The sequence below is a fragment of the Alligator mississippiensis genome, chromosome 10 (assembly GCF_030867095.1).
Source record: "Alligator mississippiensis isolate rAllMis1 chromosome 10, rAllMis1, whole genome shotgun sequence".
Lineage (NCBI taxonomy): Eukaryota > Metazoa > Chordata > Crocodylia > Alligatoridae > Alligator > Alligator mississippiensis.
In genome coordinates, this window is record NC_081833.1 from 35676498 (window position 1) to 35701550 (window position 25053).

A 25053-nucleotide genomic window follows, 5' to 3' on the forward strand; every position below is an offset into this window, starting at 1 on the left:
GTAAGTGAAGGCTAAGCCTAACCACTTGGGGCGTGGCGAGGTGTAGGGGGAGGAGGACCTGCAAGGACCAATGCCTGAGCCGTGCCGCTTGGATATGCCAGTTCTGGTCCTGCAAGCTGACACTTGCCAGGCCATTCCCAATCCTCTTTCCTCCAACCAAATGCTTCTAGCTCAATTCTGGTCACATTACTACTGCTGTCAGGAGTTTCCACCATAGGGGCCAGTGGGGAGAATCTAGGCCTACTGCTGCATTAAAGCACGGAAGGCACCAAAGCCCCATGTTCATTTACATCTTGACCCACACTGTGGAGGCAGACCCAAACCTGGGAGCGTCAGGACCACTACTGTATTACCTGGCACTATGGAGTAGCTCTGCCTCTGGCCTGGGACGCAGAGCAAACATAGTGGCAAAAGCAACTCTGGCCCTGGCTTCAGCCCCAGGTCAAAGCTGCAGCAAATCCCCTGCTGCTATTCAATCTCCCCCACATTCCCCCTCCACAACCTTCAGTCTCCCCCATGCTCCCTTTCCCTCACAATCTCTCCTGCAGTCACCACTTCACCCCCCAACATGCACCATGCAATCTCCCTCATGCTACCCCTGGGGCCACACACTGCATGCTCTCCCCACTGCCCACAGCACAGGAACTCCCCTGGGTTGGGGCCAGAGCTATCTGCCCCAATCATGCTTGAATCTAAGACAGTCCCCTTCTTCCCCTCCCCCCACCATGTTGAACTGGGGGGGAGGAAGGACCCTTGTCTTGGACTTGAGTAATATAGTACCTCTTACTAAACTGCAGCTGTGATGCTGCCAAGTCTAGTTCTCCACTGAGCCCTCCCATGGCAGAAGGCTACAGTAGGCATGCTTTTGTTCATGTTTGCTAACACAAACACATGTGGGCTTTTTCCTAGGCACTCTGAAACAGGAACCACATGGTGCCAGGGGACCTATGGAGGAGCTGCACCTCAAGCCCGGAGCAGAAACAGCAAAGGACCTGTTGCAAGTCATGGAAGAGACTATTGAGAATGCACACAACATAGCCATAGACCAAAGAACTGCGGCACTGGGATCAAAAGCACCCACCCAGGGCCAGTGAGCTAGCGGATGCCACTGCACGCGATCATTTCCAATACAACACTGCGAATGAGTGCAAGAGGAACGTCCATGTTTTGCAAGAACTACTCGGCTATCTATGCTGCATAGACAGGACAGCAGAGAAATACTGGAGGGGGCCCCAGGACTGCTCTACATCCCACCATTGCTCCTGGTTTTTAACGTCAGTGCTTCCTATGGAAACAGTGACAGAAAGTAGCTTGCCCGCCCCCTTGGGGCTGCTGAGAATTCCTGATCGATCAGAGGTGGACCATCCCTTGCCACCTTTCACCATTATCCATGCTTTCCACACAAGTGCCCAGGTGGTTTCACACTCCAGATGGCTAAACCAAAACGCCAAAGGCAACCGCCTGGGTTTGCAATCACCCTGATCCATTTCCTCTAGCAGCTGTATGTTTGGATGCATGCTCAGCTGTAAGTATTTGGCAATAATAGCCATGGGACAGTAGCTTGCTTGTGTACATGCACAGGAGCTTTCATTGTATTGTACTGGCAAGTATTGACAACATTTGCACTATGCTGCACTGGGGATGGGGGGTGGTAAGGACGAGAGCAGCTATGTGATGAAATCCAAGCTGCTTACTACATGGGGATCTGACAAACTGGAATCTTGCCTATGGGCCAGCTCAAGTCAGTCCCCTCAAACTAACAGAATGGGCAGGTCCAGCCAGTTAAACTTATCTCTCTGCAAGCTGCAGGCCCAGTCAGTTAGCTTCTACCCAACCAGAGCATCCACAGCAATGGCTGTCTTGCCGGGAGAAGGCAAAGACTGGTCTGGGAGTGATGGGACCTTGTGGCCAAGTATGTGGCCCTCCAGTGTGGCAGGCTGAAAATTGTGTGGCAGCTTTCAGCCAGCTAAAAGTAATAGAGCTGTTGATTAATTAAATTAGAACATGAACTGATCCAAGTGACACAGTGTTCCCTGTGGTGTTTCTTCTGCTGCATCCCATTTACTTTGTGCTGCCCTTATTCAGCTACAGAATTTGGTATTAAAAAGAAGCAACTGGACTTGCACTGCAGGTGTTTACCCAGGTGTGGGGAGAGCTGAAGGCCTGGGCAGCTGGAAAGGTGAGGATATGGGGGAGGTGTTCTGGATGATGGAGATTAATGCATTTCACTCACTGTTTCTGGCTGTGCGACCTTGCTAAAAACACGGTCATTTAATTGCCTACTGCTAGGTTTCAGAATTACCAGTGCACTGAGATAAAGGGCAACTCACACCTCTCCAAGCTGCAGATACAGGCAGTCCCTGATTTACAACATTATGAGTTACATTTCACGCTTACATTTATAAATTGACACCCTGTTTCAACTTTGTGGTGTCCGTTTCGACTTTACAACGCTTGACCCAATGCGATGCCATGCCAGCGAACAAGTTCGTTGCATCGCCCATCTCCCTGGAAAACATCTGTCCAAACTTCCTTAGACACTTTTTCTTTAAGAAAGCAGACAAGACTCCAGAAAAACCCGCAGCCAAGACTCCTGAGACGACGCCAGCCAAGAACCCGTTGTTTCCTATGGGAAAACCAGTTCCAAGTTGCAATGTTTTGACTTGAGACACGGTTTTCAGGAACTAATTGTATTGTAAGTCGAAGGACTGCCCATACAGCTGCCTGTTACATTTGTCACTGTTGTTTTGTTTTAATGAGAGGGAATCATTATGCAATCACAAAATACACAGGACCACATCTTCAGGAACACAGTTTTGCATGGTCCTAGATCCATTTCACATGCATGCAATTGTTTCCATATACTTGTGGTTCTTTCTACATACAGACAGTAGCACCACCAAAATAGGCAGGTTTTTCTTTTTAAATCCAGAATACCATATTTATTAATTTAGATTATCATTATTCCCTTGGCTTTGCCCACAAAATATGATCAGGGGAGTTGTGAACCTGATGGTGATGAAAGGGAATGCAAACTGTGTATTTAAAAATAGGCTTTTATTTTTAGTTTCCAAAACGTAAGTTGTGCAAAATATTTTGTAACTTGTGGAGCAGGAAACTAATCCAAATAACCCTTAAAAAAACAAACTTCAGATTTGCAGGGGACACTGCTATGAAACAAAAACTACTATTGTGATGTTTTTCAAGTGTTCCTGTAGCCTCAGCTACAACAGAGGATGCTACTCCCAATAGGGGAAAAACTTCTACACCCAGCTCAATGTTTGTTTTCCTACTTCCTGTTCCAGCTAGTTTCCAGATGCCCATCACAGCCATACACAAGCATCTGGCAGCAAGGGGTCAAACATGTTACCTTCGTGTTGTACCTCAGGTCTGATGTTGCTAACGTTTACTGAAAAACACCAAGAAGGGACTCCTGACACATGCTACATGTTGTGTTTAAAGAAGCCCCAAGAGTACCCCCACCAGGTTGGGGAACCAGAGTATAAAATGATTTATGTCTTCCTTTGTACCATGACTGCCCAGAGCATTCACTCTGGATAGACCACTACCGTAACTGCAGTTTGCTTTGATTGAGTAAACCAGTACTGTACACAGAAGAACCTCTGACTGCACACCCCAATGCCACTCTACTTTGCTCAGGACTGCAACTCTTCTTCAGTGAGGATCCAACAAGCCCATTTTAGCATTGTTTTCGAGATCCTGCAAATCAAACATTAGCTGCAGTGAGAGAAGATACTGAAACAATTGCATGTAGCCAACATTGTTTTCTGCCACCCAGAACTATAATACATACTGCTAATAAAGATAAATTTCAGTCAACAGGTGGGTGAAACCCAGTTAAGCCATTCCCCAAGCTCTGAGCCACCTAGCAGATACTGATGGTTCCAGAAGGATGGCTTGTTGTGCTGGGTTCGCTTTCTTTCCTTACAGATGTCCAAGATTTTCATTCTGAAGAAGAGCATGGGGGATTGTAAGAGCAGCTCAAAATAAGGAGTGACCTCAAAATAAGGAGTCACTCTAGCAGCCACTAGAAGAGGCTGCTGCTACACTGGAAAGAAAGGAGGAGCTGGAAAGACCAGGCACCAGCAAGGTGTATGTATAGGGAAGACTAGAACAAGGTATCAACAGTGTGCCCAGGCCAGAACACATGGGGAAGCATATGCAGGGGAACAGAGCAACTGGGAGGATGCAAGAGCCAAAGCAGTGTTACATTTCCCATGCTTGTTTGACTAGATAAGCAATGCTGCAAATTGTTTATAATCATCAGTGAGAAGGGTGGTGGCCAGAAGCCAATTTCTTTGTGATGACGTGATACATTTGAGAGCTTATGTAGCTTAATGAAAGGGGGATACAACCTCCAGCAGTGTCAGTAACTGAATGGCCAGAGCCATGCCCCCCCCCAATGAGGTGTTTGCAGGGAGAATGCAATTAGTTCCCAAATGCAGGAAAGAGCACTAGCTCTCAGATTCTTTTCCCCTTGCCATTCTCCGAGGGAGCTGGTGGGTGGGAGCGATCTGCTTGATACTTTTACAGCTGTAACTGGAAAACAGTCTTTGCTGCCAGTGGCCTCAGCAGTAGGTACTGCTCTCCTCCCCCGGCAGCAGGGCACTACTGCTTTGGACACAAGGAAGAGAAGCGCACTGGGTTAGAGTTACATTAAGGAGGGGTCCCATTTCACCCTTTTGTTTTAAGTGAGGTACAAACGAGAATCCTAGAAACCCAGTAGCTGAGAGGTGACTGCAACCACTGTACTGACCTTACAGACTTCAATCTGTTGCAGAGATCAGGGGTTGGTGCCTTGTATTTGTACTGAGATGGGACTTCCTGCTTGAACTTCTGAAGTGAAGACAGACAATTAGGTTCAATTTATATTAAAATTCAGAGCATCACAGCTAAAAAACAATCCTTAGCCCATGAGAAAATCTGTATATATCCTGTCCTACCAACCCTTTTGGCTCAGCTAGACAAGCTGGTTTCCACATGCTAGGTTTTTCTGTGGGTAGTCAAAGAGTTCTGGGCAAACCAGTTGGCTGTGATTTTGAGACTGCCTTCAGTAACTTGAGCGCTTGGTACACAACCCTCTGGAGTGGAGCAGTCTCAAAAGAGGAAACAACCCGGAGTGGAACTGGCAAGTTCTTGAGTTGCTGAGCGATCCTACAAGGATTGGGCATGGCTACAGAACCCAATTCAGGAGTTCAAACTCCTCAGCAGGGAAGGTCACAAAGAGGCCCAGGAGCCCCTCCTGCCAGTTGCTGACCCGCTTTCATCCCCAAACGCCTCTTCCCTTTTGTAAGTGACACACAGTTTGGTTGGGGCTGCTGGCTTTGGCCAGCTAAATGAATACTCCAGACAGCTGCAGGGGCAGATGTTCCTCTCACAGCTGTTGTGAAGGGCTCCTAGGGAGCCTGCTCTTAGCACAGCATCTTTCACACAAGCAATCACGTTCGCTATTTAGAGAGCAGGAGAATATTATCTACCAACGCTCTTGCTGGGGAACAACTGCTCTCCAGACCCAGAAGACGGCTCCTACCAGGTTAACACTCAAGCTATCATTACAGTGAAGTGCAGCTTTTCACCCCAGCACGGACTGGCTCCTCTAACTCTTGGCTTCTGTCTCAGCCAATGTCTCCATTACAAACATCTGAGCTAGGGACAGACATTCAAAAAGCCTGAGCCTAAATTGATTCAATCTTTGCAGGTTAGTCTAACCTGGCTAGGCTGAACTGGTTAGTAACAGCAAAGACATCCCCCCTGGACTGAAGAAATGCAGGCACATGCCTGCAGTGACTCAGGCTAAGTGCCAAGAGGCACTAGAACAGTTCTCCCTTTCCTTCCACAGTAGTGAGCTGAAGGGGGGTGTGGCCAGGCCCCCAGCAGGATGCTCCCACTGCTTCTCACCAGTGAGGGAACCAGCAGGGAGTTACATAGGGAGTAACACAGTGTTTATCAGCCCATCAAGAAAACAAAAGCCTCTCTCAGTAGTTCAAGCTCTTTTAGCTCCAAAAGCTCTAAGCGAACACCATCCTGTCTGCCTTACACAGACATCTCTCAGCATTCATTACCATACCACATGCTGGCTATGTCTATGCTGTAGGAGGAGAAGGGGGAATGCCTGCTTGAGCTGGGGGCAGCATGGGGAAGCCAGGCAGACCCCTGCTGTACCTGCCATCTCTGACAGAGATGCAGTCAGGGAGCAGAGGGGCAGAGCCAGTCCTGCTGTGGAGCAGAGAGCACTGCGCAGGGCTGCAAAGCATCTGGGATGCTGGGGGAGTCTAGTTTAAGTTAAAATAGGAAGGGGTCTGGGACAGACATTGCATAAACCAGTTTGACCCAAATCAGTTAAGCTTGATACTACATTCAACCAGGTTTATCTCAAACTGGTTTCAGCCATTTTCAAACTGGTTTATGTGCACTGAACGTCTGTTCTGTTACAGGTTTAAACCCATTTCTGATCATTTAAATCAGTTTATGTGCAATGTCTGTCCCTAGCCCTGCTGGTCAAGCTAGCTGGCACACTTCCTAGTGGAGGCTGTTCTGTTGGCAAAACCCCTGGGGTAGACGCAGCTCCTGCCAGCAAAGCTAGGGGCTGATGTAGCAGAAACACCAGCTGCCTGCTGAGCTGCGTCCAGACCAGGAGGCCCTGCTGTCAGCACTGTGGCCATAGTTAAAAGCATCAGTAGCTCCCACAGTGCACACAAGACTTGTCTATACTAGGCTGTTTCTGCTTCTAGAACTTCTGCAAACAGACAGCAGCCACCACAGGAAAGATACCAGAGCACATTCACATCTCCCAGCTTCTGACTGTGCTGCTTCAGCCCCTGTGCCAGCAAAGACGCAGTGCACCATAGGAAGGCAGAGACGGCTACAGGGGCCTTTTGCCAGCTGCTGGGGGGCAACAGGAACCTTCTTCCTGTCAAGACAGGGAAGCAATACTCTGCAACAGAAAGCAGAGGCTCTGTTGCCACAGCAGAGCTATGTATATGTAGAAATGCTCCTTTGTTTTTTATGAATTCCACAACAAATGCAATCTGAGCATCCATTTCAGCGCAACCATAATTTAAGGGTGCTCAGGGCTCAGCATCCAGGGCTGAATGATCTTGGGGTATCTGCTTCAGGTCTGCCCAATTTAGCATGTAGCTCCCGTCACACAAAGTGGGAATGAGATCTTTGTTCCTGAGGGCACTAGTGCATGAAAATGGCCCTTTGTGCTGAAAGGTAGGAGTCAGAGGACAGAAATGGGAGGCAGCTGTTGTCTGTCTGGCACCTGAGCAACTGCTGTGATCTGGAAGCATGGTGGTGAGCACTAGCTCTGCAGCACACCTGGGATTCTTGTAGATCTCTTGCTCCTTGAAGCAGGACTCCTATGAAGGCAGACAGCTAGGCCCAGGGTAGTGTTCTGTGTTTTCAGTTTTTATTTAAAAAAAAAAATTGAAATCCGGGAATTTTTGAGGGTTTATTTTCCAAACATAAAAACCGGGCTGAAATCAGGATAAGAGGAAGAAAAAAAAAAATCAGTTTAAATCGGGGAAAAGAATAAAACGTTCCCATGGTGGTGAGGGGAGGGTGGGAGTAAGGCTGGGACTAGGGAAGGGGTGGGAGGCTCCTGGGGTTGTAGCAGGGAGCAAAGCGGAGGGAACAGTTAGTGGGTGTGTGGGGGGGTGAGGGGCAGTTCTTGATGCTACATGCACCCTGGGAGCGGCTGTGGGTTGCAGGGCTGCGCTGGGCTATTCCTGGGGGGGTCGCATGCCCCCAGATCTGCACACAGGATGAGAGCAGGCTGCTGCTGCAGGCTGGGGCTGGTGGCGGTACCGGGCTCTTCCTGGTGCTCGGGGCGGGCAGCAGCCTGCTCTCATCCAGCATGCAGATCCAGGGGCACGCACCCCCCGGGAAGAGCCTGGCGCAGCCCCCACAGCAGCAGCCTGCTCTCTCCGCAGTGGCAGCCTGCCCCCATGTCCGGCTGGAAACCTGTGCCTCGGGTAACTGGCACTTTTAGCTTATCAGCACCCCCCAGCCATTCCTCACCCGTGCATATTAACAGGAATTCTACTCTACCCAGTAAAATTGAGAAAACTGAAAAACAGGTGCGAATCAGTAAAAACCGAGGCTCAGATCAAGCGTAGCAGCTTCTTAACCTGGCAGGGGAAATACCATGTATCTGTGTCCAAGAAGGCAGTTTTCCTGAACCACCTCCCAGGAGAACTGCTATTATGGTATGGTTCAGTAGCTGCCAAGGTGCAGCGGCTTTAAGCCCAGTTTATAGAAATGGGAGTCTCCTCCCTTGTTTGCTCCAAGGGCCTTATGGCTAAGGGCAAGCAAAACTCACAGGCATCCAAACCTCAAGCTATGGCCCGCAAGTAGGATGCCCGCCAAAGGTTTTGGAAACATCTGAAGCCCTAGGTGCAGGTGGATGATGTTTGCCAGTAGTAGGGCCACTTATGGTTCTGGACTCTTGGATCTGAAATTAGTTTTAGCTAATTTGGCCTCGGATACAAATTATATATTTAAAAAAAAAAAAAAAGCAGTAAAAAACGAATAACTTCAATTAAAATAAATAAATAAATCAGGGAATTTATCGGTGAAAATCAGAAAAAACTGAAAATGCGGAACACTAGCCCAGAGGGAAGAGAAGGATGGTGACCTCTCTAATGCCAACTGCATTCAAACAGAAAGGCTGGGGGCTCCGAGCAGGACAATGGGGGTTAGAAGATGAGAAATCCTGGGACAGGGAAGGGCTCTTGAGGGACAAAGCTAACAAAGAGTGAGTTTACCTGATACTGGACTTTGTCCTGGTCTGGCCAGGACTCCTCCTCATTCGCTGCTGATGCCCATTTGTTCTGTTCTGGAATTTCCTCAATGTCCCAGGGGCAGGGAGGCTCTGGAACTGGCACAGCCTCCTCCATCCGGCTCTTCTTGGCTCTCTCCGCATTTACAAACTCCAGTCTCGGTCTGTGTCTCACTCCTTTTCTGGCCACACTGCTCTCGCTGGCCTTGGGATCATCTGTGTGAGCAAGTTTGTTCTGGGCTCTCTTGTGGGTCTTGCTGTGGTCCTCCTCGTCTCCCACCAGCAGCTTTCTCTTGACCCCTGAGTGCTTTGTGTCCCAGCCATTTTTACCAACCTTCCTCCTGTACTTACTGCTACATACAGGACTGGTTGAGTTCTTTGTGCTTGAAGGGGAAACCGTACAACTGGAATCAGCCTGTTCTTTAAAAGTCCCATTTGCAGAGGACCCAAACACATCTGGTCTGCTGCTGCTGCTGCTGCTGCCTACAATGGGAGAAGCTGGAGAAAAGCAGAAATTCTTTGCTGCATCTGGTGCGGCCTGAAATATGACATCTGGCCTTTGACTGGCAGACTCTGTGAGGCAAGTTCCTCTGGGAGATGACAGCAGCAAAGGAATCAGAATCTCAGCTGATTCATCCTGCAATGGGCTATAACGGGACTTCTGGCTTTCAGGTTCCAAATCAGGAGTGTTGCTGTCAGGCAGCACATCAGGCCCCCCCTCTGCAAACCTGGCTAGCTCAGTCTCTTGCATTTTGGGCGGACTGGGCTGATTAATGGACTTTTCTGCCAAGAAAGAACAAGACAAGACATTCAAACTGGTAAAAGGGAAGAAAGGCGAGTTACCAGAACAACCAGGTTCAGCAGTGCCTTTCCTACACAGATGCAGTTGGGAAAGCTGCCTTTCACCAACAGGATCTCAGCTGAACTACAACATGCAGGCAAAAGCAAAGTGACCCTTATACTTTCAGCTGAGCATGGACTCATTTCTTGCAAGGTAAGTGCTGTCAGTTAGGTCCTGTTATTCCTCAGAAGTGGATGATTTTTAGTTCATGAGGCTTTCGCAATTTGGAAAGATATTTGGCCTACAAAGCCCTGAAGAAACAACACAAGAAACATGGCCAGGTTTCAACCCAGCAAACAAGATATACTGACACAGGGCTTGGCAGAAGTGAACAGTAATCGTGATGTTTCCAGGACCACTTCCTTTTCCACATTCCAGCAAAGGCTGGTATAATGGGATTGAGGCATTTCTGTGCCACATTTGCAGTCCTCCATTAGTGCACGAGGAGCTGAAAGCAAAGCAAGCTTCTCTTGCTCTGACAAACAGGATAGGTTTCGCACTTGATCGTTAAGAACCTTCCAGTGCAACACAAATGTACAAGGGCAACCTGGACTCATTAACTCAACTATTCTTTACTCGCAGCCAAAAAAACTGAGGGTAGCACAACTACCAACATGCCTTACGTACTCTCAGGACTGTTTAGGAAGAGGTACTGGTGTCCTGCTATTCAGCCCTAAGCCCCACCAGGACAATATTCAGATGTGCCTATCAGAAGGCCAGAAGCATGTGAAAACAGGGCTGGGTGGGTCTTCTGAAGGGGTAGGTCAGAGTTTCTTTTGGAGTTTTCACTTTGCCACCTCCTGCTTCCCTAGTCCACCCCGCCAAGTCTGTTGGCCAGCAAGGCTCACAGCAAGGTCTCTTTCTTTCCCAGGCTGCTTCTTGGGAGAGACGTGGGGGGAAAGGCAGTGGAGGCTTATGCTGAGACAACTCACGTTATGTTTTGTTTCTAGGCCTTTCACTGCAACTGCCAGGAAATCAGATGGGGCCAGCACAGTCAGGCCAGCTGCCAAATAAATCCAAATGGTGTGAAGCTAAAGTTAGCTGCTACTTTGCTGCGAGTGTCATCCCCACCCTCCTGGGATTCCTGGCATTCTCCTCCCTCAGTGCTCTCTGTCCTACTGCCTCCTCCTCCCCATACCAAGCCATTCCCTTTATTCTCTAGAAGGGCTCTGGGCTGTTCTCGCCTCACAAGGACTTGTGCCTCTCACTTTGCTGGGTGCAGAAGCAGCAGCCAGATGAGATATGTGTAGTTTCATTGCGGGTCCCCCAGGGCAGACACAGATGCCAAACAGCAGGACAGGGGAGAAACACAACGCTTCATCATCTCTATTCTCCTCTTTCCTCCCCTCTTGAGAACTGGGGGCTCTGTTCTTCATCACAAATAACTCTGGCTCACAGTACATACTTGGGGAGCTATCTTCCATTGCTGCCATCTCATGACTGATCTCCTGTGCACCACAGCAGCTCTGATCTGGTAAACAGAGTTACCTGTGTAGCCTTCTCTTATGCTTGGGAGGCTACATGCCTACTACCTCTCCAAGGGCCCAAGAGCAGCCAAGAGAGCCAGGCCAATTTATCTGGTCTCTGAGGCAGGAGTGTGGCACAATTCACTGTTTGCTGTAAGTCAAAAGGATATTGGACAGTTCATGATGCAACAGTGTAAGGTCCAACTCAAGGATCTTCTAGGCACCCTCCAGTTGCAGAGCTTTGCAGAAGAGTCCATGCACAAAAGGTGTGCACGAGTTTGCCCAGGAGTATAACCTGCATGAAGCAGTTTCACATGGTGCTGTCCATCAGGGTGTATGAGAGAGACCTTGCATAGCTCAGGAACAAAGGAGGAGACAGGTAGTGTGAACACAGCAAAAGAGCCTAGACAGTATTTTAGGGTAAAGTGCTGGCTGAAAGAGGATTGGTGTAGTAAGCAAGGAATTTGCCTCCTGTCCCATTTCTTTTGTGGTTATGGAAGCAGGACTCTGTAAAGACAGTTTGACTCAAAGAAACACTTGATTCCTGACCAATTTCTCCTCTTGAGTGGCCAACTACCAGTACTTTGCAGAAGTAAATCAGCTACTTATGGGGACTGATAAGCTATACTGTTCACTAGTGTATGTGAACAGCTGATTGGCAGATGCAATTACACAGGCAAAGCAGGCACTTGAATACATATTTGTAATCTACAGGGCACATTTTTCTGAGACCTAGACCCATCCCCTGCTCGTCCACACAAAAAACTGTGGTCCACATTTCCTAAGGCTGAGAGATGGCACCATTTTTTTGCAGCCAGAAAGAGTAGAAAAGTTCTTTTCCACTGCTATATGAGAGGTCACATGCCTGTGCATACACTTACCTTCAAAAGAGGAGGTCAGAGTAAGGGACACTGATTGAAGCCTGTTCCACGGATTATCCGGGGATGTCTCCATACTTGGGGATGTCACCCCAAATTCTGTCACTAAAACCAAGATTGAAATTAGATTGCAATCCCACAAGCCAATTACATGAGAGAGCAAAAGAACTGTAGGTCAGGCTCAAGGACCCAACAATCCCACACATGCTACACAAAACTTTTGGTGTTTCTTCACAGTCCTACAAAGACAGCAATCTCCCCTTGACAAGGAAAGCACATCTTTACACCCCAATGTTCTCAGTGTTCCTCTGAACTCAGCTCTGCAAGGATGTGTTTCTGTTCTGAGATGGCTTCTAAGTTCTCTGGGACAGGGAATCATCTTTTGTGCTGTGTTTGTGTGGTGCCTAGGTCTGTGGGAGCCTGATCCCTAACTGGGGCCCATCAGTGTTCCAGTACCACCAATAGTACACATCCCCACCCAAGAAATAAGCATTTTTTCAGGCATGAGTTCAGAATCCTGTAAAGGTCAGGGTATAGCAAGGCCCACTCAGACTCAGTCTATCAGGAAATCCAGGAACCAGATACTAGAAACAGCATTCAGGCTGTGGTGGAAACTAATGAAAGAAGGAAAGATCATTGCTTATCAGTAGTAATTCTGGCTGGATGCTCAGGGTATTAAAAAAAAAAAAAAAAAGGGAAGCGGCCCCAACTAATATTTGCTTCCTTTTAGTTGCTGCAGATGTAACAAAGTGCAAGGTGAACAGATCACCCAAGTCCCTTATCCTGGACATGCAACTATTGGCTGAGCAAAAGCAACATGATGACGTAGCTCTGTCAGTCTGTGATGCAATAACAACTTGTTCAATACACATCTGATCAAACCTAAAATTTCAGGAAATGTTCTATGTCAGTGGTACCCCAAGCTTTTCATTCCATGGATGGATGAGTGGTGCCAGGTCCACCTGCAGGCCAGATCTGGTCCATGGGCCCAATCTGGAGCCTGGTGCTGGCCTGCCCAGGGCATGATCCAGCCACAGAAGGCCTGGAAATTTGGCAGTGGGGGAGCAGTGGCAGTGTTAATTGTTACCACTCCCCCACTGTCAAGTTCCCAGTCCTGTGGGAAGCCCTGAAGCCTGACCATAGTAAAAACCAGAAGAGCTTGATACCCAGTAGTCTGATGCTTATAATTATACAGGCTCTGGGTACATAGCCCAGGCATGGTCTTGGGGTTTCATTAGGGCACAGACAGCTTCCTCTGCCTGCAGCACTGGACAGGCATCCTGCTGGCCTGATTCTGGTAGAAACCACTCACCACTTCGATCTATCCAATCCCTCCACACTCCTAGCTAGTCTTCTTGTCCCCATTCTTGTTAGTGCCCACATCCCTGCAACCATGACCCTAACCCAGAAGCTGGGGAAGGGAGGGCATCTGGATAGTCATAATAAGAGTAGAGAAGCCTAGCTGGGTGTATAGCCCAGCCTATATAAGCAATGAAGGATGTAATCCTTTAATCTGCCATTGATAATGATGATCCAGTCATGGATCATGACCTCATTGTGCTAGCTGCTGTACACACACAAAATACTAGGCACAGTTGACTGGATTTGAACAGCCTCTTTACTCAGCAGGATAGAAGATGGCTCTTTTTATACTACTCCACTTCTCTTTTCTTTGGTTCTAAAATAAAGGTGGACAGGCTAGCTCTCCATATACTGTTCAAAGGAGCAGAAGATATGACAAAGACACAGAAGATAGGATAGGAGATTAATTAGTTCATAGGCATAAACTTACACAGATGACTGCCTACTTCATCAGATGCTATGAATGAACTTGCAGAAAGCAGGGGATCTAAACAGTATCCCTCACTCACTGCACCTGCAGCAGCTAAAAGGAAGTGAAGGGAAGTTGTGGCCACCTTCCCTGTCACATGCTTTTTTATGCACTAGGCAGGGATTCCTTTAGCGTTTGTGTGCATGTTGCTTTTTTGTTTTGAAACAGATTCACACACCTTATTTAGTGCCTGTAGAGCAAAGTACCCATACGAACTAGAAGAAGCAACATAAACCTGCCAACAGTGCCTGATGCAGAACTGTTGTCTTTAAGCCAAAAACAATGAACAACTGACAAAGGTTACACTTCATGAATGATACTGGGCTCAGGCTCTGCACTCAGAGTGGAACACATGCCATAGGTTGAGGCCATCCCAGACAATTTCATTCCAGAAGCTGACAAAGTGCTTCCCAACAGACAGCAATTGCTGCAAGTAGGCATATGACCTGGGGCGCTCTGTGAAACAGAGCCAGGCCACTCTGGCCTTTCAAGTTGCCAGCACCCTGAATGGCACTTGGAGGCAGTGAGACCCCACTTACAGACATGACCCACTTGTGGCCATCTGTGCCACTTGGCATTCCGCAGCAGGTGATAACAGGAAGAGACTCCAAGCAGAGCAAACAGCAGGTACCTTGCCAGGAGGTGACAAAGGCATGGCTGATCACTGTCCAGAGGAGAGGAAGCCAATACTCCCTGCCATCCAAGGGCTAGCCAATTATGTTTCAACACAGAAGAAGCTGGCCCAGCACAGCTGGCACATCAGTAGTTATCTTGAATATGCTGGGATGGGCAAATCTGGGACAAACAGCTAGCAAACAGCCTAGCATGTGGACTGAGGGTCTTGCCCCATGTCCTGTACTAAAATATATGTTGCAGACACTAAAGTCCAGAAGGTAGCTGGAATTGTGGAATATCTTCTCCACATACTCCACGTACTGAGGGAAAAAAGTAGGGCTGGGAAAATCCTAAAGAAAAAGCCAAAACAGATTAGGCAGGCTGCAGACTACTAGTTCAGGTTCCTTTACTCACCAGTGGGATATGCTACTATGCTCTGGTCATCTAGGTCCCTGTCATTGCTGCTGCTCTCAGGAATGTCTTGGGAAGCTCCTACAATGAAAGGGACACTGTCTATCATAGGTCTGGGAACATCTCAGACTTAGTTCATTCCCTGAGAACACGAGAAAGCCCTCCCCAGTACCATACGTATCACTCAATGCAGAGCTCCCATCTCCACCAGTGAAGGATCTGTTGTTCCCTGCTCTCAGCTGGAGACAGTATGTCACTTCTGGCTGGTTCTGTGAAAGACCCCAGCTGGAGACTGATATGCCAGCTGTCTTCCCACCTCACATGGATAAACATCCCCCAAAGAATGCAATTTTATCTACATGGCCCTATAAACTGGTTCCATCTTAAACATGCAGATCAGAAGCCCAAAGTATAATCCAGAGCAACCTGAGGGCACACACTAGTCAGAAGGACCCAGCTGCTACAGAATGGACACCCTTGGCCCAAACACAGGGATAGATGGCTGAGTAAGAGTTACCCAAGTCATTCAAGAGGATCTCATTTAGATGCTCATGCTGAATACCCGTGGGGAACCAAAATCAGAGGGCCTTGTGCCACAGAAACTTCTATCGCTGGGAGCCTAAAGCTCGTAAAGCCTCAATCCTCAGGTATGCAGCATGCCTGGGCTGAAGTTAGCTCAGGCTGGCTTCAACAATCAAGGACAATAAAAAGTCCTTCTTCAGGTATAGAGTGGGCAAAAGGAAAGCTCAGAGCAACATAGGGCCCCTGCAGGACAAATCAGGACAGTTGGTGGTTGATGCAGGCAAAAAAGCAGAACTCTTCAATGAGTTCTTCGCTTCTGTATTTCTAAGTACTGACCAAGCTAATTCCCCGACCTCGATCATTGACAGAGTCCACATGGCACCAATCTGCCTACAGTTAGTTCTGAAATAGTTGAGGAGCTGGATGGGTACAAGTCAGCAGGCCCAGATGACCTCCATCCATGGCTGCAAAGAATTGGCAAGTGTAATAGCTGAGCCGGTGGCACAGCTGTTCGAGCACTTGTGGTGCTCCGGCCAGGTCCCTGAGGATGGGAGAAGGGCCAGTGTGGTGCCCATTTTCAAGAAAGGGAGAAGGGAGGAGCCGGGTAACTTTAGACCATTGAGTCTTACCTCTATTCCTGGGAAAATGCTAGAGAAAATAATCAAAGAACACATCTGTGCAGGCCCAGCAGGGGAAACCAGCACGGGTTTGTCACAGGTAGATCCTGCCTGACAAACCTTGTAGCCTTCTATGACCAGGTCATGCACTGCCTGGATGCGGGAGCCGAGGCTGATGTCATCTTCCTGGACTTTAGGAAGGATTTTGACACAGTTTCGCACCCTATCCCCATTGGGAAGCTCGCAGACTGTGGAGTGGATGCCTACACGGTCAGGTGGGTGGCCAACTGGCTTAGGGACCGCACCCAGAGAGTGGTGGTGGATGGTTCCTTCTTGGCCTGGAGGGAGGTGGGCAGTGGGTCCCGCAGGGTTTAGTCCTCGAACCGATATTATTTAATATCTTCATCAGCGATTTGGACGAGGGCATGGAGAGCACTCTCTCCAAGTTCACTGATGATACCAAGTTATGGGGCAAAGTTAGTACACCGGAGGGCAGGGAGCAGATTCAGGCCAACCTGGACAGGTTGGATCAATGGGCAGAGAGAAATAGCATGCAATTTAATAAAGATAAATGTAAGGTACTCCACCTGGGAAGAAGGAATCCCCAGCACACCTATAAGTTGGGGAGTGTCCTTCTCAGCAGCTCAGAGGCAGAGAGGGATCTTGGAGTAATAACTGACTCCAAGATGAACATGAGCCGGCAGTGTAACAAAGCCATCAACAAGGCCAATCGCACCTTGTCTTGCATTAGCAGGTGCATGACTAAGAGACCAAAGGAGGTGATGCTCCCCCTCTATGCGGCACTGGTCAGGCCGCAGTTGGAGTACTGTGTCCAGTTTTGGGCGCCACACTTCAAGAGGGACGCGGAGAATCTGGAGAGGGTCCAGAGGAGGGCCACTCGCATGATTAGTGGCCTTTGTGATAGACCCTAAGGGAGGAGGTTAAGAGAGCTGAATCTCTTCAGCCTTCACAGGAGACGGCTGAGGGGAGATCTTGTGGCCACCTATAAATTTATTACGGGAGGTCAACGGGGAATAGGGGATGCGCTGTTTATTAAGGCGCCCCAGGGAGTGACTAGGAATAACAGGTGTAAACTAGTTGAGAGTGGATTTAGGTTAGATATTAGGAAGAAATTTTTCACAGTAAGGGTGGCCAGGATCTGGAATGGGCTTCCAAGAGAGGTGGTGCTATCACCTAGCTTGGAGGTCTTCAAGAAGAGGCTAGATAGTCACCTGGCTGGGGTCATCTGACCTCGGTCCTCTTTCCTGCTAGGGGCAGGGGGTCGGACACGATGATCCATTGTGGTCCCTTCCAACTCTACAACCTATGAATCTAAGCCTTGCCCATACTACTGAACTGTGCAGGTACACTTGTGGTGTGTCCTCCAATAACCTCCTCTGCTCTATGGGTCCAATTCCCTGAATAGGCCCACTGGTGAGGCCGTGGCACTGACCTGATGGGCAAGCACGGCTCATCCCTGCTTCCTCCTCAGGACAGATCACCAAGTAGCTTGCTGAGACCGTGAAGATATCATTGCTCATCTGAAATGAGAGGCTTTTGTCACAGGGAGAGAGACAGTTGGTCTGGAGACCCCATCACACTGACCCAACAGATGAGGAGAGGCCATCTCTCTGGTGCCTTGGTGCTCTCAGCATCCTCAGGGAGACTGGCTGCTCTTTTCCTGATCAGGGGAGAGACCTGAACAGCTAGCTGTAGCCAATGACATTTGGCCTGAGCATTCAATCTGAGATCTGCTGACTCCATCAAACCCAATGCAGCGCTGCTCCAGGAAATGCAAAAGAAGGATCTTACTGGAATAGCCATCCTTATTGTTTCCCACACTCTGCCCTTTTCTCTCAAAGGCAAAGGATCCACACCATTCACAGCAACTTTTCTCCATAACCCCTCCTCTAACTGTCCCCCAGACCCAGGTGGTCACAGGCCAAAAGAAAAAAGTGAGTTAGGACAGATGTTAATTCAGGAGGCTAGCAGCTAGGACTGACCTTTGCTCTCTTGCGTTCAGCCTCCCACGTGGTGATGGGAAGTGCTTTAGTCTCCCCAGTGGCGGGCAGCTCATTTGGGTCCAGTAATTCCAAGCAATCCTTAGTGTTTTCCTTTAAAACTTGAAGCCGGTCCTGTGCTATTTCATCAATTAACTGAGTAAGAGTTGGCTCTAAAATGAGACGGACACATGCATGTTAATACAATCCTGACATGCCTCCAAGGCCAGAGTCCCCATTATGATTACTTAAGGATATTTTTATTTCCCAGTGCTTAGATGCTATACGTGCCAAAAGCCAAGAAAAGCCTATTTTGTAGAAAGAGCTCTCAATATTTTCCTCTACTTCTAAACACTGGCAATGCACAGAGGGTGCAAATGCATCCCCTGAGAGTGCTGGTGCACCCCCTGACAGCCAGCATTCCCAGGCAGGGGGGACAGGCAAGAACACTGGTGCCCCCGCTGAGAGCACTGGCCAGGGAGTGGGGGCGCCAGGAGAAGCGATCCCTGTGGCCAATCATGCCCACCTGGAAGTGCCAGCGGTGCACTGCTGCCACTTCCGGGTCACTGTGATTGGCTGCAGGGGGACCCACCCCCAGTCGCTAACTGGCTGCTGGGGTGGGGAGGGAGAGGGTAAGTGACTCAGGAGGCACCAGTCGCCCATGCTTCTAAAGACAAATTTGTTGGATATCCCCATAGAACTCTCCATTACACATGTCCCCAAAACATTTTGTAAATTATACACACGACAAGATTTATTTAATCACTAAAACACAGCCACCTCTGAGGGGAACACAGCAACCAAATGACAGGAGGAAAGATGTCAGGGAAAAAGGGAAATAAAGCTATGTGCATAAAGCAAGGTAACTTTTTGCTTTTATGAAACCTGACCATAAAGCTTTAGTAATCACATTCACTAAACAAGGGCTTGGTTCTCATCTTATTAACACAACTGCACATAACTTCATTTATCTATATGGACTGAATAAGCCTTGCTGGGATTTAAACCTATGAATCCAGAGGCAGAGAAGGTTTCAAACACAAAGTCTAATAAAACAAGGACAGCTAAACTTCATGTCAGACCATTCCTTACAGCCAGGACTCAAGTGACATCACTTCACAGTAATGACAGTCCTGAAAGAGACATTCCTACATGAGAATCCTGGAGTTGGGAACACGTAGTGAGGGAGTGAAAAAAACAGACTCCATATGGATTTAGCATTTAAACAGGAAGGAGAGTAGTAGTGGATTCCCAAACTAGTCACACAGTTCTATTGACCCAAGGTAAGATCCCACCATAAGGCAAACGAAGAAGTTTGTGGGAAGCTCTACTCATGAGCAGCAGAATTCTATATATTAACCGGACTGTTATAGCCCCATGGCGTATCTACATGTGCTATTAATGCAATTCAGATTTCCTGCAGTAAGCCTTCCCCAGGAGCACATTTATACATGCACCCTGTTGGGAACAGATCTGCTCCCAACAGCAGTCCGGTACAGGGCTGCTCCCACCCTGCTCTGCCCTCCTGCAGCAGCCAGGAGGCGCTCCAGACTCCCCCAAGTGCTAGCCTGGGTGCTGGCAAAGGGCATATATGCATACAGCAGTATATGGAGATGAGAGATAACAGACCTAATTACCTACCCATCAGCCCTATTGTCTTTCTGAAAATTTGTGTACACAGAGTCAAGCCCTTACCTCTCTCTAAAAGTGCAAAGTTTCAAGAAGTTAAATGAATAGAGGATTGTTGGGGTGGGGTAGAGATAAATACAAGGAGGGAGGGACACCAGAAACAAAAGAGATACATTTGACCAGAATATTCCAGAGGTCTTGAGGGATAAGTTTCTGAGTATAGCCTGTCCATTGATTTGAGATCTAGTGAGGGATTGGTATAGTAGAAGGGAAACTCTATCATGCCAGCAGGCTTGTCAGGCAGTAAAAGAGAGAAGAAATCAAAGATGAGAAGAAATCTAGAAGAAAGTGAAGAAAGCCCCAAGCTAATAACATATGGCTGCAGCACTCAATTGATGTCCTCCTAATTCAGCATGGCAAAAATATCCCTCAAATATCCATGATTAATCTAGTGAACTGGAAATAGTTCACCTCCCAATGACTTCACAAGTATCTGCTTCAATTAACTTTCGTAAATAAAATAACCAAATCATAATTCAGTTTTCTGATGTAGCTGCAAAATTAATCTGAAAAAAAAATCAAAATAAATCACAGTTTTAAAATGTATAGTATGTACCTTCTAAAAATGAAAACATCTATCTCTAAGTTGTGAATAATACGTATTAATGTTATATCAAGCAACAAGAATGCATTTTTTGTAGAAAACAATGATTAAATTGAGGCTTCTTTACCAGTGATTTAAACTGTGATTTGCATTGATTTGATTTAAATCAAACCCACCCTGTCCCATGCCCTCCCACTCAGCAGAAGGCTCGCTGGCAGCTGCCCTGCTTGTGGGACAGTTCCTAGGCAGCCCCCTACAAAGTGGGGGGTGGAAGGATATGGGGCTCATCAACAGCTACCCTGCTTGGGTTCCTAGCCCCCACCTGTGCCCCAGAGCAGGTCTGCATAGTGCTGAGCTGGGAACTCTGGAGAGCAAACAGGGGCTGGAGTTCCCAACTCCGCACTGCGCAGAACTGCTCCGAAGAGCAAGCTGGGGCTGGGTTCCCAGTCACTGCTCACTCTCTAGAGCTCCCAGCTCCATGCTGGGAGCCAGGAGCCAGGACAGGGGGCAGAGAGCTCCCCTTGGCTCCCAGGGGGAGCCAGGAGCTGAGAAGCACCAGAACCAGAGACAGAGAGCTCCCTGTCCCCTGGGGCCCCCTGCTGTCTAGGCTTGCCAGGAGCAAATTTGCTCTTGGTCAGCATCTACAAGTTCTGTACTGTGCAGTAACTACTACACAGTTCCTAACTGCACAGTAGCCTAACTTACTGTACAGTAAATGCCCCACAATTGTAAACTGGGAGTAATCAATCTACTGTGCAGTACAACATCTTGTGTAGATACACCCCTGGGTCCTCCTTGAGGTAAGGCTAAAAACTAGGATGGGGGAGTTTGTCTGGTTCCTGATGGATGAGTCCCTAGAGCTCCAAACAGAGCCCATGGTGCTGGGATCAGAGGTGAAGGGTATTAGAAAGCAGATTTTTAGTCTTTGCTGAGAATGAGCGAGGCACTGCTCAACAGCAGCACAGTTACAATCAGCACAGTAATGCTGCCTCTGGCCTTGTAGGCAGATCCACCCCAGTGCACAAGTTGGGCAGAAGGAGGCACTGCCTATGCTGTACCCACTCTGTGAATGCACCCAAGTCCAGTTTTATGCTGATGCAATTTCCACACGGAGGCACCTGAGAAAAGACAGAGTAAGACTAGGAACATTTTTCCTCACTTATAAATCAGCGTAGTAGCACCAAATGCTGTAGGGAAGCCCTCTGGCAGAACCACCGTTCACTGCAAGTGGAGAAAGACTCAGGTTTGTTGCTGGGTCCAGCCTGGATTAAGTCCATTTGCTCAGCAGTAATTATGTTTAATTGAAGTGCAGAAGAGGGCAGGGATTTGCTGGCTCTGTGTTTTCAGTGGTATTAATACTTAAGATGTGCTGCATGGACAGCCCCAGGCTCTGCAATCCTGTTTCTCCATGAAAACAGGGCAGCCTAGGCCATGTCAGAACAAGCTCCTCACACATCTCTGCCAATGCCCCTCAGGCCTGCCTCATTAAATGCTTCTGTTTCATTCAACTCCTAGCTGCAAAAGCCCATAAGAGGACTGTCTGCAAAGTAATGTAGACTGAGACTTGCTATCCAGCAACTCACTACACACAGGTCCACAACAAAGACAAACACTCTTTCCCCTCCCCTCCTCCTCCCTCTGTCTGGCATCTCAGCCAAAGGTCTCTCATCCTGTCATTGTTTCCACCATACCTGAGCACTCAAACCTCTGGAAGATGCTTCTCCTGCAACATTCAAACAAAACAGAACCAAGGGTTAGCGATCAAGAGAGCTCCCTGCTTCCCCCCACCTCCTCCCACCAAAGGTCCCCTTCAGCACTCAGCACCTTAGGAACTGACCAAGGTCAGATGTCCTTATCTTACCTCAGTGAGGGGCTTTCATAAAAAATAGTTAATGACTAAGATCAAGCCCCTTTGGATATCAGATCCTGCCCCTGGGTCCCTCTCTCTTTGCCTGAGCAATTGCACTTGGGCAGATCTTCATTCCACTGGCAACTGCTGTCAGCAAAACAATTGCTTCAGATGATGTGGCCTATAATGGAATTTGTTAGAGGGGTCTGGATGTTCCTGGTACAATGGTCCATCTTCTCTGGTCCACTGTCTCAAGTGTTTCTTACCAGTTACTTAGGAGGAATAAGTAGCCTGTTAAAGCTTCCTCCTAACAGTGTTACAGGTTTGCTCACAGGCTAAAGCAGAAGAACTTACCTTAATATTTTATCCTAATATAACTATGAATGTCCTCGTCTATATAAACTTCGCATATTCTGAACCCTACTCTTCTCAATCACTTCCTCTAACACTGAGTCCCATAGATTAATTAGGAGTTATCTGAAAACTCACCTCCTTTCACCAGGCAGAGTAGGGTGACACCTTAAGGACTAAGTTGTTCAGAAAGTCAAACTTCCATAGGTGGAATCCTACTGTGGCTGTAGCCCAAAGAAGCTCATGTCTTTTTGAATGCATTAGTCTTTGAGGTTCCAACCTGCCTTGCGTTCTAGAAGCCTGACTTCAGACTAACACAGTTAACTATCTCTCTCTGCTTTCATCAGTTGTACTAACTGCACACCTCCACAAGAAGGGAAAATAGTGAAATAAGTAAAATAGCGGTAACTGGACGGTGTACTTACTGCCACAGTGCCTTTATCTTCTGCAGAACTGAGGGTTCCTGATGACTGGAAAAACAAAGAGTCTGGTTACTGGTGAAGGATTTCCTCTCAAACACTTCTCTCTGCTGCTGCCCCTCCCTTCCATTCGGGCTGCAAGCTCCTTCACACTGGCTGAGTAGTTACAGAGAAGTACTGCAAGGCACTGTCTTCCTGCCATGGTTACTGGTGGTGGTGCCACAAGCTGGGAGAAGCAGCTGCCAGCAAATTCCTGCATAGATCCTAGAGCCCTAGGCTACAGCAGGTCCAGAACAGAGAGAAACTAAGAACTTAGCTGCTGACTGCTGATGAACACTGAGCATGTACAAACTTGCTTTTCAAATTTTGCCAAGTGTGGGAGGGTTACCCCCATTGCCTGTGAGAACAGCAAAGGGCATGTCACTGGGCACGTCTACATGTGCAATTAGTAAACATGAATAAACTCCAGAGCTTATTGGTCTGGAGTTTATTCATGCCCAGCATGCAGAGCTTGGTCGGAGAAGCCCTGGTTGGCAGGGGGTCATGGGGATCAGACTGGGGCTGCTCCGACCAGGCTCGGACACAAGGATGCTTCAGTGCAGGGCTAGCTGGCAGACAGCATCTACATGTGCACTGCTGCACACAAACTCTGCAGCATGGTAGTACTTGTATTTGTAAGTAGAATCCTTCTGTGAAGTATATTGGTTTCGTGAGTCCTAATAGGGCCACACATGTAGATGCTGATATGCTTACTGCGGAGCTAATTAGTTAGGTCTGCAGTAAACGTTTTATGTAGCTGTATCCACTGAGTTCATAACCATTTCTGTCAAACAGTAAGTGCCTACTTCTAAACTTAGAGGCTGCTCAACTTTTCAAACAACAAACACGTTGTGGGCAACACTGTAGGCAGTGTAGGCAAAACTGTAATTTCTCTAAACTTATTCTCCAAAATGGTTGATCTGTTTCAACAGGAACTTAAAAAAAAAAAAAGAAAAAAGAAAAAGGAAAAGACCACTCATTTCAACCTGACTGGCTAAAGTTTGGCAAAATGAAAACAGGATCTTGTAACGGGAAATGTCAGGCACACGTAACAACAGATGTTGCTATCAGCTCTGCCTACAACGTGCCATGTTCCCAGCAGTCGGCAGCTAAGGTCTTAGTTTCTCTCTGTTCTCCTGCTGTAGCCTAGGGCTCTAGGATCTATGCAGGAAATTGCTAGTCCAGTTCAGGTTCTGAACTAAATCCTTTCTTCATTCCCAGTTCAGGTTCTGTTTTAGTTCAGAACCTGAACTAAAACAGAACCTGAACAGAACCTGTACTTCAGCTATAGAAAGAAAGGATTGGTATCTTCTCTGCAGAACAGCCCATTCACAGATACACAATGCATATTGCCCATGGGTTATACAATTGTTTAAGACACTGGACATCACTATTCCTAGTTTCTTTTCCCATCTCCAGCAGTCAACTGGATTCTAATGACTACAGAGCCCGGGCAAATGTAACAATGCCACTCTTTGGGTCATTTGTGAGGACTGAATCTGGAATCCCTTTGATAGATCTGCAGGAAAAACACCCTACTCTGCTATTCCCTGCCCAAGCAAGGGCAGCAAATCAGAGCAGAGGTATGTGCTGGGTAAGCGTGGCAGGCATAGCCGCCTCTCTTCCTGGTGTGCCCCTGCAGGTCCACTGGGAGTGGGTAGGGAGCCGCAGCAACCTCCCTGACTTGCTTCTCTTGGGTTGGCAGTAGCGGTTGGTAAGGCATTCATAAGCGGAGGGTGAGAGCAGAAGAGCTGGCTGCTGCTGGTCCCTCTCCTGGGTTTGTGGGGAGTGAGATGGGGAGAAAATCTTGCTACTGCAGCATCTGCTGGCTTTTAAAGACATGGAGTGCAGGGGTGATAAAATATTTCTTCCCCCCTCACCTAAGCCTGTTTTCTGACTTTAACTAAATGTACAGCGATGCAAATACACAAGTGTCAATAGGCATTTGCAGCCTCGTGGTTTCGCCATGTGGATACGGGCAGATTTGGGATCCCAATAGGACCATCTCACCTTCAAGTGCAAACCTGGCAAGCTCTGCATATTCCCCCCCTACCACTGCAGGCTGAGGAGCTTACCAGTCCAGCGTAGCTGCCCTCTGCCTCTCCATGGGCAACAAGACGAAACGGTGGACTTGCACGTAGAACGCACAATCCTCCTGAAAGGGAACGGCAGGTGCTA

General features: G+C 48.0%; 2 protein-coding genes across 4 annotated transcripts in view; one reads left to right on the plus strand and one right to left on the minus strand.

The window, feature by feature from the left end:
• CARMIL2 (capping protein regulator and myosin 1 linker 2) overlaps positions 1-2022 on the plus strand; it is a 129212-nt gene extending 127190 nt beyond the window's left edge. Inside the window, exon 40 of the mRNA XM_059713291.1 lies at positions 910-2022. Within this exon, the coding sequence (XP_059569274.1) occupies positions 910-1094 (185 nt within the window). The 3' untranslated portion in view covers positions 1095-2022. The remainder of the gene's footprint in view (positions 1-909) is intronic.
• Positions 2023-2727: 705 nt separating this feature from the next.
• Positions 2728-25053, minus strand: part of ACD (ACD shelterin complex subunit and telomerase recruitment factor) — a 34562-nt gene continuing 12236 nt past the window's right edge. The window contains exons 5-14 of one of the 3 annotated variants that reach the window (XM_014599283.3): positions 24951-25030; positions 22843-22887; positions 21909-21940; positions 17988-18157; positions 17438-17525; positions 14849-14926; positions 11992-12093; positions 8790-9586; positions 4778-4854; positions 2728-3720 (exon numbers count right to left, since the gene is read on the minus strand). In XM_014599283.3, coding sequence (XP_014454769.1) covers positions 3657-3720; positions 4778-4854; positions 8790-9586; positions 11992-12093; positions 14849-14926; positions 17438-17525; positions 17988-18157; positions 21909-21940; positions 22843-22887; positions 24951-25030 — 1533 coding nt within the window. In that variant the 3' untranslated portion in view covers positions 2728-3656. Of the gene's footprint in view, positions 3721-4777; positions 4858-8789; positions 9587-11991; positions 12094-14848; positions 14927-17437; positions 17526-17987; positions 18158-21908; positions 21941-22842; positions 22888-24950; positions 25031-25053 lie in introns of all 3 variants that reach the window. The other 2 variants (XM_006278237.4, XM_019488998.2) reach the window with 2 other exon arrangements.